The 16,461-nt window shown below is 46.3% G+C and overlaps 1 protein-coding gene across 4 annotated transcripts in view; it reads right to left on the reverse strand.

The window, feature by feature from the left end:
- Positions 1 to 6,798: 6,798 nt before the first annotated feature.
- USP48 (ubiquitin specific peptidase 48) overlaps positions 6,799 to 16,461 on the reverse strand; it is a 74,947-nt gene continuing 65,284 nt past the window's right edge. For 2 of the 4 annotated variants that reach the window (XM_088843377.1, XM_088843379.1), the window contains 5 exons: positions 15,863 to 16,018; positions 11,945 to 12,070; positions 10,461 to 10,509; positions 8,394 to 8,420; positions 6,799 to 7,351 (listed from right to left, as the gene is read on the reverse strand). In XM_088843377.1, coding sequence (XP_088699503.1) covers positions 7,329 to 7,351; positions 8,394 to 8,420; positions 10,461 to 10,509; positions 11,945 to 12,070; positions 15,863 to 16,018 — 381 coding nt within the window. In that variant the 3' untranslated portion in view covers positions 6,799 to 7,328. The remainder of the gene's footprint in view (positions 7,352 to 8,393; positions 8,421 to 10,460; positions 10,510 to 11,944; positions 12,071 to 15,862; positions 16,019 to 16,461) is intronic. The other 2 variants (XM_088843380.1, XM_088843376.1) reach the window with 1 other exon arrangement.

Here is a 16,461-nt window from a genome sequence, read left to right on the forward strand (position 1 = left end):
TGCAGGTCGGGCTCCAGGACGGAGCCACAGTGCCTCATGTGAGAGCAGCCAGGGGCCCCATGGAAGCAGAGGAGGTCTGGAAACAGTGGGGAGCTGCAGCTGTGATCTGGACCAGCAAACTCCAGACTCTCCAAGGGCCCACGGTTCCCGGGACCCCGAGGGGCTGAACAGTACCCAACCCTGGCTGAGTGGCTCCTAAAATGAAGGCTCTTTCTTTTTTATAACCAAGGAGCTCTTCAATTACAGCACTTTTCTCTTTACAGAAAAACCTCCGTGCAAGAGGCCTGTGATCTCTCCTGTGTCCTGGGGGCCGCATGCAGAGACCGTCGGGGCCCTGGGGAGCAGGCAGCAGGCACGTGCAGGAGGGGGCTGGGTACTGAAGACTGGATGAAGGCCCCAGCGCTCTGCTTTCTCTGCCCTATTTCAGTCCAAACCACTCAAGACTGACCACTCACGCATGGCTGCCTCTGGGCACAAGCCTTCTCTTTTCCAAACACTTAATACATTGCGACCAGCCACCAAGCCTGCCCTCCCTCCCAACTGCTGAAAAATGAGAGCTGGCTTCAAGAAAAGAAAAAAGAAATCTGATGTCTAAGAAGGCTGGAGAGTGAAAACGTGGGCAGCCCAACAGTACACTTGGAATAATACGCAAGGGAGTAAAAAAAGGGAAATAACTCTCCTCTCGGACCCCCACCCCTCCCTGGCCAGACCAGAAAGATGAGGACGGGGGCAGACGGAGAAAATTCCGGAGGGTTGGCTCCCTGAAGTGTGCTGTCCGCGGAGCAGCGAGTCAGGCTGAGGAGGGGCTGGTGAAGAGGGTGGGCTGCAGGGGTGGCTGGAAGAAAGTCCTGCTCCAGTGAGAGCAAGACTGGATGAGGACTGGGAGTCAGCTCCGGCCCATGTCAGTTGAGCAATGTTCTGAGGCCTGGGTTTCTCGGGGGGCTGCCCTGCTAATGCCGGACACACGGCAGAGAGGACACCACCCGGGAGGATCCACTCTTGGATGACAGTCGTGATCATAGCTACGAAGTCCCCATTTTGAGGGCAAAAGAGGCAAGCCTAAAGGTGGGGACGGCACTGGTCACACCCAAGTAATGGAAAACTCCCCCCCAGGGACCCTGCTGTGGCTAGACAAGAGCTTCCCAGGGGTCAGTTCTTCCTTGCTGGGAACCTATGTGCCACACTGTAGGGTACAAGATGAGGAAAATGACTGGACAGCTGCCCTCAGGGAGCTCAACAGCCCAGCGCTAACTAGGTTGAGCCATTTCCTGGGATTTGGAGTTGGTTTTCAGTGCAGACGTAGGATCCAGCAGAGCCCTAACTCTGGCTCCCAGTTAAGACAAAAATAAATAACTCAACTCTAGTTCCAGACAGTCTATCACGGCTTGAAGCCTCCTTCACCCAGAGCCAGTGCATGCTACAGATGGGAGATGCAGCAAAAACTCCAAACATAAAGCAAAGAATGACTCACATACAAAAGACAAGTCCCTTAGAGGTGGTCCACTGGGGCAATTTCTCAAACACACTCCCAGGACTTGGAGGCAGTGGGTGGGGCTGGTGGTGGAGGTGAAGAGGTGAGGCCCCACTATCTTCATAATTTCTACACCCAGCTTCCTTTTACAACCAACACTGAGGCACAAAGGGGAACATACTTATCCAGGATCATAAAAAGGGCCGGTAGCACTCCACTGTTCCCTCGGTTACAAACAAACACGCCAGAGAATGGGGGAAGGGGAGACCAAGATCCGAGCCTGCAGAGGCCCGAGTGCCAGCCGGCAGCGTTTCAGCCCAGGCGGCCGCTGCCGAGGCCTTCTGGCTTCCTCGGGGTGTGTCCCCCCACTTCCTGTGGCCCAGGGCCTGCCTTGCCTGGCAGCGCTAATGCCGGTCTGGAAATAAAGCTGCCATTCCAGCTGCTGTTACTAGGCTGCGGCCCTCCCTGACCAAGAGCACTCATGTCAAAAGCCCTGGTCTGTGCAATCTCAGCCAAATCCTTGAAAGCAGGGTTTTTTAAAATTTTCTTAAAGCATGCGAGGGGAGAACAGATGATGCCCTCTATTTGAGATCAATACAGTATTCACGTTGGACGAGCTCTCAGAACTAACTTCAGGGGAACTGAGACAGCTTCGGGGGATGGCAAGGTGTGAAAAGGCAGCACGAGAAGAGCCACCGCACTTCTGGTGCCTGTGGATGGAGCCCATCTGCTAGCAGGATCCGCTTCTTCAGGGAACGTGGTCTTATCTCTGCTGGGGTCCGGGTGGGGAGGCGGGGAACACGGCCGTGGCTTAATCCAGTCATGAGCTGGTGCAGCTCTCAACGCTGGAGGCAGGACAGTGTCCCCTAGAAAAGGCCAGGCAACTCCTGGCAAGCTACAACAGTGACTTGACTCACAAGATCCATTCTACAGCCTCTTCCCAAAATCTAACGAGCCTCAGAAAAAATACTCAACTCTTACCATATGAACAAATGTCACCAACTTGTCTGAAACATATGCATTTTTTAAGAGTGCTGAATGTAATACGGTAAGCAAGTAACACTGCAATCATTTGATAAAACGGGTCCTGGGGCTTACCTGTTGGGAAAGTTCCCCCAGAAGCACAAGAAATACCTGTTCCCTGGACTCTACTCTCAACAAGTATTATTCCAGAAGTCTCAAGAGGTTAAACAAAGAATGACAAACATGATCCTCAGGTCAGAAAGGAGCCTGAAGCACTGGCCACAGCCTTCTGCTTTGCTTCGCGCCTGCACAGCTGCCTCCGAAGCTCATGGCACCTGTTACTGATGTTCTTGGCAATGACAATCAAGACACCGGAAGCTGCTGCTCTGGGGCAGAACCTGCCTATCACAAAGGCATAAATCGTCAACACTCATTCTAAACGTGTTTTGAATTCTTTTCAATCTGACTCTGCAGATAAACAGTCAAGGTGCCTTACTGTTTGCCCATTCGCTTCGTTTTCCTTATGGGCCAAGAGAAAATATTTATGTAACAGAATGACCAAACACACCTGTCCAGCCATTATTTAAATTCCAACGGCTTCCAGCATAAGGAATGTCCTCAAGTTCTCAGGCAGCTTGGCTCTGTGGTTAGAAGACCTCTTTTTGAAGACTTGCGGAAGGTTCCACAGCATTCCCTTACAAAAAATGATACAAAGTATCTATTCCAACAAAAATGTATTACTGTGTGGTTCTCAGTGCGGAAGGGTAAACACACGGCAAATACTGCTCTGAGAGATAATAGGGAAAGGAAGACAAAGCAAAGCCAAGTACGTTTTCTTAATTACGAGGTAAATGCTGAGATCATCAGCAGCATGGTGACCCAAATTCCCAAACGTGCCCTTCCAATGCTCGCCTACACATGCAGGTGCGATCTGAACAGCTAGCAGCCTCCTCAGCCCAATTAGCTCAAAAGTCAGACTTGGAAAAAACCCACAAATGTTTGGGATGGAGGGGTTTTCTGTCTTCCTACTCGGTTCTTTGGCCCTCAGGACTCGACATGAAGCTGTTGCTCCGTGAAATGCCAGACAAAGTGTGACCTTTTCACAAAGGTCTGTGACTTGTATTTTAATGAATAAAGGACTCATGTTAATAATCAAATCCCCAGCCAAAACCGGTATCTACACACTGCCTGGGTTTTGGGGGTGGCAAACTGCCAGCCTTCACCAGAAACAGTCAGTGACAAAACCCTGCGCCTGGGGTCACTGTAGGGTGGTGGGCACACAGGCCATCGGCAAAGGGGTGAGAATCTTCTTAAAATGAAAATGCTGGTAGTTCCTGAGCTTGAACTCTGGTCACAGTCCCCTGCAACACTGAATAAGCAGAACATTCAAATGCCAGAGAGAAAAGACGTGACACTCCTTCGTGATTCTGAAACAGGAAAGGCAGGCTCCAATGCCTATTTCACCTCAGCAGTTTGTTTAGACAGACATAAATCACCTCTTGGGTATTTAAAATGGGTTATTCAATCCTAGCATTCACTTCAAATATTAACCAGGGTCTGGTCAACAAGCCCATGACTACACAGACCAACCAACTGGACATTTAGGGTATTAACAGATTCTGAGGAATTCCCCGGTGGTCCACTCACACTGCTGTGGGCCTGGAATTCAATCTCTGGTCCAAGAACTAAGGTCTCAGAAGCTTTGCAGCAAGCTCCCTCACCCCCGAAAAAAGGAATTAAAAATGGAATAAAAAATTGGCTCTGGATTCTGACGTCACAGAAACAAAGGGACGTTCACTTTTTTCTAATTGGGCAGAAAGGTTAACTGTAATTCTAACCAATAAAGTTCATTAATGCCCGGAACTAATACGCAGATACTCCCCTTGGAATGAAGACATCCAAATGGTGACCTACACGCCAGGTAGGTCACAACTTTTTACCAGAACGGCATGTGACGCCCATTTGATTCGGATTGAGGAAAGGGAAGAAACAGAACGGGGTGGGGGGTGGCAGTGACTTCAAGCTTCCTTTTACCTTTCACAGAAGACTCATATTTAAAATAGTAATAATAAAAAGAGACAGAAACGAATACATGCATGACAAGTGAAACCTGATGGAAAAAGTCTTTGCAACTTACAGTGCTCATCAGCCAAGTTGATAATTGAGCTCTATCCATTCAGACAAGGCAAGAATGGATTTTAGGTTCCACGCTGTACCTGTTTTCCCTGTACTAAGCGGTGAGGTGGTGATGAGGGCCACAAAATACGTGTACACAATACCGCGTAACTCCGGGGACCGGGGCTGGAAGAGTCCAGCCCAAGCCTTCTCAGCAGGGGTGGCCTGGGCATGCTCTGGGGCCTAAGCATTATTAATAAAGCCTCACAGCGCTGCTGGTCCTACGGGGGCCACAGATGTCACTCCAGGTTGGGCACGTAGAACACGGTTGGGTTGTGGGGGCCCACCCCACTCCCACCCATTCTGCAAAGTTAACAAAGGAGCCAGTACTGGCTTATCAGCCTGAAAGACTTTTATCACAGGCTGTTATTTTGTACCAATGCAGGAGGGAAAAAGACTCAAGTAACACATTTGAAACTGCGATTAACAGCAAACTGGGAAAGGGTATTAGATTTCTGGGGACTACTGACATGTTTATGTCAATCCTCAGGAAGAATCTTCTCTGGCCAAACAGCGTCTTAGTAAGCAGAAGGAAGCAGCGGCCTCAAGCACTAAGTGAACCACACACAGGTCTTTACCCTGGGCAAGGAGCGGTGCTCGGCGTGTTATTTTATGTTCAGCTTCATGGGGTGGGGGTGGGGCGGGGGAATCTAAATATCAGAAGAGTAGTTCACGATCTAAACCAGGAGTCCTTCTTTTCCCTGTGTTGACCTCAGGGTGGGACCCACAGGTTCCAAGGATGGATGGCTTCTGAGGGTCCTGTGTGCAGTGCACGCTCTCACACAGACTCATTAAAACACCCCCTGCCTCCTCAGGGGGACAGACTAAAGACACCGCAAACACAGAGGAAAAACATAGGCAAGGAGCTGTAATTTTACCAAACAGCCATAATGACTCTGACAAAAAAGAGCTGTTCAAAAGGGATGCTGCCAAGGTTACTGGTTCTCAAACTGAAACCTGCTTGCCCCATCCAGGATTTCAGTTTAAATTTTCAGAAAAGGGAGGGGTTTAAAAAAAAAAAAAAAAAAAGGCCGGGGTTTAAAAAAAAAAAAAAGGCCGAGCAAAACCCCAGGCTGAATAGAGTGTTATCAAGGGAGATGTCCGAGTCAGCATCTTGGCCCCAAACTCCAGCGTACACACACACTCAGAGAAAACAGAGAAACAAGCTCCAGTCTTCAATTCCATTTGAAAACCTCAAGTTTTCTCAAGAATACTGTTTTGCCTCTATGTTGCTAATCAACAATAATCCTGAATTGGATAACAGGGCACATTTTTCCTTTGTTAAATAATGTGATGTAGAAGATCTTTTCTGGGCATTTCAGAAGAATGCTTTGGAAAAGAGAGGAAGTGAGGGAATTCCCTGGCTGTCCAGTAGTTAAGACTCCGCACTTCCAATGCAGAGGGCGTGGTGGGTTCCATGCTTGGTCAGGGAATAAAGATCCCACATGCTGTGCAACGCGGCAAGAGAGAGGAGAGGGCAGTGAGACCCAAGAGATGGGATCTGGAGGCTGGGAAGATGAGACCTTATATAAAAATCTGTGTTAGCATCCAGATGCACTTCAGGCCATTTTACTCTTCTGATAAGGTGGTCAGATTTCTCCAAAGGGCAAGTGTTATTTGATTTCCCACTTGTGAATAATGGGCTTTTTTCATAGCTCAGTGGGTAAAGAATCCACCTGCAACACACCCGGGTTCGATTCCTGGGTCAGGAAGATCCCCTGGAGAAGAGACAGGCTACCCACTCCAGTAGTCTTGGGTTTCCCTGCTGGCGGAGATGATAAAGAATCCACCTGCAATGCGGGAGACCTGGGTTCGATCTTCCCTGGGTCGGGAAGATCCCCTGGAGAAGGGAGAGGCTACCCACACCAGTATACTGGCCTGGAGAATTCCATGAACTGTATAGTCCATGGGGTCGCAAAGAGTCGGACATGATTGACTTTCACTTTCCTCTGAATAACAGCAGCACTGGAGGATGCTATCACGTGCAATACATTCGCCGCCCCTTCTGCAATGCATGAAAGTGAACAGTCTTGGGAGACAAAAATGACACACAACCCCCTGGGGCTCATTGCAGGAGACACACAGGTGCTCCCTCCTCTTCCCAACACTCAGCGAGACTGACCCAGGCAGCGTGTGAGCGGGGTGGCCCTGGGGCCGACACAGGAGTCTGATCTGAAGATACTTTCCCACAATTACAGCAAGTTCTTCACTTTCATGCTTTATTGAAAGTAAAATATGAATCAAAGACAGGTACTGGTAAGCAGGTTATGTCTCTAAAGAATCACTTTAGTTCAGAGCAGAATGTTTTCCCATCTACTGTGATACAAATTCTTCATGGACCAATGCATCTGGTATGAAACTCGAGCAAGGAAATAGAACGAACTTTATTCCCTCCCGTGACTATAAATCTCATATGTAAACATGATTTACTGATACTGCTACTAAACTTGTTCAGCCTTTTACTTGCCCTTTCCCTCCCACCACCCCCCTTAAATATAAAATTTGAAACATTTCCTTCAAGTCTGATGGCCTTCAGTGCAATCTGCTTTATTTGACATAAGGCATTTTGGGACAGTCACTTTTTTGAATGGTTTTCTGCCTTTTGGAAGAGTCATGTAATGGTTTAATTCTTAAATCCACTTTTTCTTTAATGCCCTAACATGTCAAACTCCTCTTCCCTTCCGGTCATTTCTGAGCAGTCAGCAAGTGTTCAAAAAGATTAATGTCCAAGTAGACCAGTACCTGGGGAAAGAAACACATGTGGAGGCACAGTTGTGAACTGCAAGGTATTCACGTATCCCATTTGCATCACCAACAAGGAATATTCAGCTTAGTGAGTAAGCACAGAAGCCCTTTGACATTGAGAGTAAGAAAATATATCAGCAGACTCCAGGCTTTCAGCTAAAGCACATTTCTGTTGAAAGCCATGTGGCTCGTATGCATTATCTTCACACAAGGTAATCAAATTTTATTGAAGCTTTCATTTGGTGGCCGTTTTTTCATTAAAAAAAAAAAAAAAAGTTCTGCTTTGTTTGTTTTGTTTTAAGCACTTTGGGAGTCTCTCTGCAGTGGGAACGTGTCCACAAAAAGCAGCACGGAGAGGGAGGCTTTACTGAGGCAGGTAGCTTGGCTCACTTGTTCGCAAGGAATGCCTGGCATTTGATGCCAAACTTCTTTGGCAAAAGTCACAACCTGTCATGGACCTCTGGACTAGGCCACAAAGAATCAAAATGGCAACAGGTAAATTTGTGAAAGTCAAAGGTCTGAATTCAACTGTGTGCATAACCCTAGTGGCCAGGATGCAGGAGAAGGCATTGCTGTTTATCCATTTAAAGCAACAATCCAAGAGATGCCTTAATCTTACATAGAGAAATGAACCCTTTTCACTGAACCTAATGTAGTTCAGCAGATTCTTCTCCTCTAATTCTTGTCAGTTATGAACTGTTTTGCTCTAAGATGGGACTGATAAGAGGAACTGGAAAAAGGTTAAGTATAAAAATGAAAATGCCACTAGCTGAGTGCCCCACTTCCTCACAAACCAGACAGAAAAAGCACAGTGGACATCTGGCAGTAGATACATCTAACACACAGGCCTGATCTGAGGCGTGAGTGCTGATACAGATAATGAAGAAGCTTGAATAAAAAATGCATTTAACTAAAATTAATTTCAGTCATGAGACTCAGATTGAATTAAAATTTAAAATCAAATTATAGGCTTCACATTAATAGAAAATTACAGTATGACTGTGACACTCATGAACAAAACATGACAAATGCAACTTACCTTTAAACCCTTCTTCTGGCATACACACTGGAAGGGAAAGAAAAAGAATTCCAAATTGAAAAGACTGTTGCTACAGACAGCAGTAAGTGCACTTCAATCCCTAAGGATGGAAAGTTTAGAATAGCTTTTAATAACCCTACTCACCTATAAAGGTTACCTTTGAAGTTACGGATAATATCAAATGACAATCTTTGTTTTCATTTTTATCAAAGCAATACACATGCATCATTGAAAAAGACAAATACTGGAAGAACAAGGGTTGTGACTGGAGCCAACGTGCTGAACGACTGGGGAGGGGTGGGGGCCCCCGCCTCCCGTCCCCCTCCTCCCATGCCCACACTCTACAGGGAACAGCTTTTGGGCCTTGTGGCCGTGTCTTCTGGTGTTTAACCTCTGCATTTCCAGATGCTTATGTTGCTAATTCATAATTTTTGGTAATACCTAATAGTTTCCTCAGTCAAAGATAGAACCGCCTCTAACATAACACATGGCCCCTAATGATCCTCCTGACGCACTGATGTGTTTTGTTGTTAAGCCAACCTCCCGTGTTTACACTATTTTTACTTCTTAAGAGTGTCCACAGTTGAACCCCTGGGGCACATTGGTGGTTGTTCTTGTCTGGTACGACCCTGTCTCTCTGGGGCTGGTAACTGCTGCGTTATTTACGTGTCTCACTTTCTCCGTACCATCTCCGATTCAAGGGTAAACTCCTCAGGATGGTCATCTATCACTTCCACCTTTCCCAGGGGATGTGCTCCAACCCGGAGTGGGTGTGCGCCAACGCCTCCTGCAGCGCTGCGTCTGGAACTGCCCCCTCGCCATCTTCGAGGGCATCTACTCCTGTGCTGGATCCCTGTTTTAGGTTCCACTGTTGACGTCTTTCTTCTTACTCTTGTTTAACAGAGTACACCCTCCCAGAGTAAACGGTAGGTGAGAAAGAAATTTTTTGAGGCCTTATATTCACAGAGCCACCAAACACGTGTAACAGAATAGTCTAGTCAAAGAATTCTCGACTGAAGCTCACACTTCCTCATTCTCCTGTGGGCACTGGCCCATTGGTTCGTCCTTGACTCTTCATCTCAGGAATATGACTGGTTTTTCCTTCCGTACCTCTAGATGTTTTTAGGATCTTAATCTCTAGATTTGCACTTAATTGTACCCGGGCCTTGGTGCACCCGTTTTTATTTTCATGAATGGTCTTCTGTTCTCTGAACGTTCCTTACACACAGACTCTGTTTGCTCTTTCTCTCGTATTGTTTACAGTTACTTTTAAAGCTTTCTTGTGCTTCCTGCATCATCTACTTCCTGTTCAGCCTGTTGACTGATGTCTTTTGGTTCCATGCTGCTCTCTGCCCCACTGTCCGGAGTTCTCTGGCCATCCGCTCCCACCTACAGAAGCATGAGGGACTGAAAAGATGTCTGAAAACTGTCTGGTTTGGCTTCACCCCAAGGTACCTGGGAGATGAACTACTTTTAAAAAAATATCTGTAGGCTATTTTCTTGAATTGCTCTGGTTTCCCTAGAGGAAAATCTCTTCCCTCCACTGTGGGAGGTAAGAGATGGGCTGCCAGTGTTTGAACAAACGGCTGGTCTCCCTATTTGGCAGGTATGCGTCTCATTCTCACCTTTCCAGTTTAATCTCTTCAGAGAAACACAAACTCCACAGGTCAGAAGCGGCACTGAATGGGTGTGAAGGGGAGGCTGAGAGGGTCTGTGAGGTGGGGAGCCTCCCACCTGCCTTTAGGTTTGGACCTCACTCCTATGTGCAAAGGCACCCGGGGCATCTAATTCCTGTGTGCCTGCCAGAGGCTCTGCTTTTGCTGACCTCGTCTGCCTGCAGGCTTGCATTGGTTTCAGTTTCCTACAGTAAACTAAATACTATTACACTTTCCTCCGTCTTCTCAATCTTCATAGATATTGTTCTTTAAAGAGAGATTCTACCTTAGCATGTAGAAGCTTTATTCAAGCTTAAAAGTAAAATCACTGTAGACTAAACATTCAATAACCAAAACCCCACCATCGATGAACAAGTTCCTCAACAATTCCCCAAACAAACTGGTCTTTTACCTTGCATGACATCGTCCATTGCAGCATAATCTGCAATTGGTTCATCAGCCTAGAAAACAAATGAAGACAATTCAAAACCGTACGGGAATGGAAGCCAGGATGAGGAGAACGCCCAACCTCCTAACACAAAAGGCTGGCCATGGAGCTGACCAGTATGTTGCTCCCGGACATAAACACTGTCCAGTGGAAAACAGGGTTCAAGCCAGGGCTGGCGACGTCCAGGATGAACAAACGACATCCTGTCAAGTGGGTCAAGACTCATCACCCCCATAACTGCACAGACTGCACACTGGATGTGGCATTGCTTCTCCTGTTCCTCAAATACTTTTTAGATGCAGAAAGGTTCAGATATCCTCATTTAATGGATATGATTTCAGGTGCCAATGATGACAGCGTGAGTTGGGAGAAGTAAAATCAGGACGGCCCTCAAAAACTGCCAATTAGGTTGAAAATACATTTCCATCTTTCCCCAGCATCAAGAATGAAACAGCCATGTCCTCCTAGAGGCAGGAAGTGAGTGCTGAGTCTGAGCGTATGGTACGGTCAGCTGCGAGGGCCAAGAGGACAAGGGCCCAGGCGGACTCCGCTGCCCGCCTGAAGTACAGACCCGTTAGCGACGCGGCTGCTTCTAGCATTGTAGACCAGGCTCTTCTGATCCAGCAAACCAGACAGGTTTTCAGAGTTAATTCCACAGAACCTACAGTTCCAAGAAAACCAAGCAGAGGGAGGGGGCGGGGAGCAGGATGAGGGGCGTGCGTGCGTGTGAAGGGCCAGATATGGACCCGCGTCACCACTTCCAGGGCCTAACTTTATCTGGCCAGAACGGGGGCTCTGCCTATGAACAACACACTCCCCAGTTCAAAAACCTGCAGGATATTCTAACACATCATGCAGGGGGCATGCTTCTAGCCACCCAGAAACAAAAGAGGCAGAGGAAAGTGACAAAATCAGGCCCTGCCTGAGGGAAAGTAGGACTGGGCTAACGAGGCTGGTTCAACGAATCTTCATCCGTGACAGTCTCAGAAGCCCCGGCTTTCTAAAACACACCTACCTCTTTTAAACCTTTTCTCCCCAAGGTCAATTTTCATATCCTGGACAAGAATCTCACTAAGCCAACCAAAAGTATTTTGACTACTGTGGCCAAGCCTTGAGTCTTATGTTTCTTTCCGAGCTTAACTGGCTGGTGCTTCTGAGAAGGGGGGGATGTTTTAATAGACAGAAGTACGGTTAATTAATTCATCAATCCAGAATTTAGGGAGGAGGTTAAATCTAGATTATTGTAAACAAGAATTATGAAAAGCCCACAGACCCAGTGACTGTCGTGACTTCCTCTAAGTCTCTCGTGGCTCATCCAGACATGCAGCAGACTCACAGCAGTAGTTTGTTACCACATCCTGGCGAGGACCTGGGAACCTTAACCACCACTGCACCCAGTTTACACATGAGAATGCCCTGAACCCCTCAAGTACAGAGCCGTTACTTACCTTTAACAAAATCACAGATTCAGGAATGACGCCTAGGGTTCCGAGGGTGGCACAGTCATCACTTAAAACCTTTCCATCGATGGACAGGTTCTGGTCAAAAGGAGCCACTGAAAACGCATGCATGATCTGTGCCAATGTAAAAGAAACAAATGTTCGCATAAAACAAAATACTGAGACTTAACACCCTGTGTGAATAAATAATTCTAAGGAAGAAATAAAAGACTTCAAAATACAAAAGATACTACGGTGTGCAACCAGCCCACTTGCTTCATTCCTGTTCAAAGTGTAATCCCAACATACCTGGGAACACCCTTAGGAGGCCTCTGAGAGAATCAGGAGACAGCTGTGCCCCCAGGTCCTTTGGTTCTGCATCTTACAACCCCTTAGCAGGTGGGGGTGCGGAGAAATCAAAGAAGTGCAAGGTGGGGCTGGGCTGACAGTCACTACGGTTACAAGGCGTGGGCAGGGCTGTGACGGTCGCTCCCACTGTGCCCAGGTCCCACATCCTTTGAATAATCAAATAAATTCTAAATTCTTTCATAAGGCCATCTCTAAATTAACCAGCAGGTTATCTGGACTCTGATTCCCTTCTGTGAGCAGCCTGGAATACAAACTTTAGCTGTTAGGACTGCCACATATTCTTAGGCTGAGTCTTGTCTCTAGGAGCCAAATATGAATTTCTTAAGGGTAGGGACCATGTACTCTACCCCAGTTTTAGCCAAGTGTTAAATACATTCAGAAAGACTACTGTACATACTAAACATTATTTTCAAATTCAGAAAAATGAAAAAAAAAAAAAAAAAAAAAATTTTTTTTTTTTAAATCACATCCAGGTAGTAAATACCAGAGAAATAAGGAGGAGCTGGGCTCAGGGAGGCACACAGATAGCTTCAGCGGTGTGTTCTCATTCTTCACTTGGCTGTGTTCCAGAGTATTCATTTATTACGCTGCACACCAGAGTTGCACAGTCAACTGCATGCACTCCACTACACATATCTTTGGTTATACCAACATCCAGGGTGGGTGCTACGAGGAAATCATTCCACCCTTTCACACACTTGATTCTTTGAAAAAATCCATAAAAACCAGACAGCCAGCCCTGAACCATGTCTGCATAGAATTGGGCCCAAGAGCTTTATAAGCTGGGAAGACCCTGACCAGAGTAACAGTGCACAAGTAAATAAGAAGAGGGATAACAACACTGGCCTCCTCCCTGTTAGGCCAGATTCATAACGGGACTTCTCCAAAGGACCTCAGGCCCTGAGTGGCGAGCAGATGATTAAACAGGGATCATCACCGATCCTTCTATGGAACAACTGAGCCTATTTCTGGTGAGAAAGGACAGTTCTATCGAAGCCAGCCTAGCACATGGGCATCAGGCAGAGGCAACAGCTCCGGGTTCATAAACAAGACCCACGAAGAAGAAAGCACAGTGACGGAGAAGGTGTTCTGGTATCGACTTTAACGCAGGCAATGTCACAGCTGCCTGACTGCTAGTTCACAGGGCCTAAATGGGATGCACAGGGTCTCTGCACCATCGCAGAGAACGGATGAACAATAAATCCCTCTAGACATGAGTGCCATCACTGAGGGGTGGAGGCTCATACTTTGTATTTTGAGCCCACAGACAAGGATATTTCAATTTATTCAACAACTAATCAAAAGACCCTGATGCTGGGAGGGATTGGGGGCAGGAGGAGAAGGGGCTGACAGAGGATGAGATCGTTGGATGGCATCACCAACTCAATGGACATGAGTTTGAGTAAATTCCGGGAGTTGGTGATGGACAGGGAGGTCAGACGTGCTGCAGTCCATGGGGTCACAGAGAGTTGGATACGACTAAGCGACTGAACTGAACAGAATGAAGATTTATTATACCATGTGTTGAATATAGTTCTGGCATTGGAACTATAAAGGTGAGTAGTAATCCCACCTCAGAGAGGTCCAGAGGAAACAAAACCAAGCAGTGAAGATGGTGGCAGAAAGCACACACAGGAGCTGGCAGAGCACACAGAAGGGAGAAGTAAGCTGTATGAAGGCCAAGACAGGTTTAGAAGAGATGTTGTGAAAGATGAACAGTGCTTCCTAGTGAGGAGAAAATGATATTTCAGAGTGAGAGAACAGGCCAAGGGCATGGAAGTCTATGGCCGAGAGTATGATAATTCATAAATCTTTTAAGTGCAAGGAGAATGCTTCAGGAGAATTAACATTCTACAGGTCTGTGTGATGAGCAAGTGCAGCACGGTCACTCTTGGAAGCCTAACAGGAACAATGAAAGCTCTGTTCCTACAGCTTCATGCTGTCTGCCATGACGTGCAAGTGTGCAGGTGTATTTATTGGCTGAAATGAGGAAATGCAATAAGCAAATTAGGAAAATTTCCTCCTTCCTAAGGCAGGCAATACCACCCACTCAAAATCCATCTTTGGGAAAATGGAAAAAGACAATTAAAAACTGCACGTTTTGAGCAAAGGGATCAACTTGCACTTCATTTACATTATGAACTCATAGGTGGATGAATTTTTTTTTTTTTTTTTTTAGGTGGATGAATTAAGCAACTATAAATAGGTATGGTTGCCATCCTATTACCTGGAAATGTGGTATACCCTAGGGAAGACGCGCCGTGAAGCATAAAAACAGGCACCATGCTTGAAAACTCACCCACCACCACCAGCTGAGGGTCACAAGCAAGCCCACCACAGCTGGAACGGCACTCAGGCGGCTGGACAAAAAGGCCCCGTCTACTGGGAGGTTTGAAAGCACCACCATGGAGCACTGAGGGGGAATTACGTTCCACGGCCCTTTCTTTCAACTGTTTGGATCACAGTGGTCCTCCACATAAGGAAGGGAGAGGAGAGCAAGGACACGCACGGCACAGGAGCCATCTGAGGTGTGCATGGCAGGGGGGCTTCCTGTCCAGAGCTGCTGCCTTCTAACAACCCGTCTGTGCAGGTAACATGCTCTAAGATGGAGGCTCTTTCTGCTGACTTTTGATTTACCCTTTTAAAAGGGTGAGTCCACAATAAAAGCAGCCCAGGCTCTGACAATGTCTGGATCCACAGGGGCTGTTTCTGTAATTTAAAGGTTTTGAATGTTTCGAGGTTTACCACTGGCAAGCAGAAAGCCGGTGACAGAAAACAAGCTTTCTCAGATGTAAAAGCTACAATAACAGAATAAAGATATTACGCCAACACATTTATTTTCAGAGCCACGGGTTCAACCAAGGGAAATAATGTTCCCGGGACAATCTGGAACAGAGAACACCCTCAAAGGAAGCCTATACTTTTGCCTCAATTACAATGATAAATATCAGCACAAGGAAAAATGCATAACCAGTAAACTGTGCCACATGAAAGTAGCAAAGAGGGAAACGGGGTCAACTTTTGGGATCTGTATCAGTGACTGAAACAGATATGGGGCCAGATTTTTTCTTTTCACAGACATTTTGAATATATCAGCTTCCCTTTCCTGGGTTTTGGGATGTGCCATTGGCATCCTCACTCACAGTACTTTCGTGCTCCTACCAGGAAACAACGCCATGAGGCATTCTCATCACTCATCCACTGCATAGCTGTGCAAAAGCAATGGGGGTGAAGAGGTGGAGTGGGAGGAGACTGGGAACGATCTAAAATGAACCATTAAATGGCTGTCAATATTTCTCCTCATTATTGGAAAGCTACTCAGAACTGGTTCAAGATTTCAGAATTCCCAAAACACTTCCCCTCTTCACAGATTCTTGGCTAATTTTGAAAACTTTGAAGCTCTTTCTAAAGGAAGAGTTATTTGAATCTGGGGACCCGACAAGTATTATTCTAAACTCAAAAATGCCCTCTCCCAACAGCTCAATACTTAGGTGCAAAGCAGACTCGTGAAGGTCCTGTAAGTTCAGAGCATGATTAAACATGTTATACTTTCCTCACCTGAATTTTCAATTCTTTCAATGTTTGATTAGCAGAAACGAGAAGAGCTTTTTCACCACGAACTTTTCTGTGTCGCATACTCCGCCGAATAACTTGTTTCTGATAGGCTATATAATTTTGATGGGATATCTTTTGCCGCTTTGTTCCTCCATTGCTCTAAAAAGATCCAGAAAAAAGCAATGAAATTACCCACACCATGACCCTGCTCAAACTTCACAACACAAGGAAAAGCAGTTTATCAGAATGTTAACCGAAATTCAGTTTCAACAGTGAGTAGGAACTCACTGAAGGTTCTTAGAAGGCTCAGACCAAAACTGAAAAAATTAAACTGCTTGAACTGCACACAAGCTCCAGGATTTAAAAATGTATGTATTATAAAAAGGACATTTAAAAGCAGTGGGGCGGAGGGAGCGGGCCAGATAAAGAAAAAAAAGCAGAAGGGAAGGTTTGACCTTAAGTCGGAAAAACACAGTTATGGTACACTGAACCCTAATCTGTGTATTAAACATTTTCTTCTTTAAGTGAATGACACAGAGGCTATAAACTACTGAGAACTCTAAAAAACTTATATAGGTTTGCCTTTGAAATGGCAAAACTTG

This window comes from Moschus berezovskii, chromosome 2 (genome assembly GCF_049115385.1).
Source record: "Moschus berezovskii isolate FMDL1 chromosome 2, NW_MosBer_1.0, whole genome shotgun sequence".
In the NCBI taxonomy this organism is placed as follows: Eukaryota; Metazoa; Chordata; class Mammalia; order Artiodactyla; family Moschidae; genus Moschus; species Moschus berezovskii.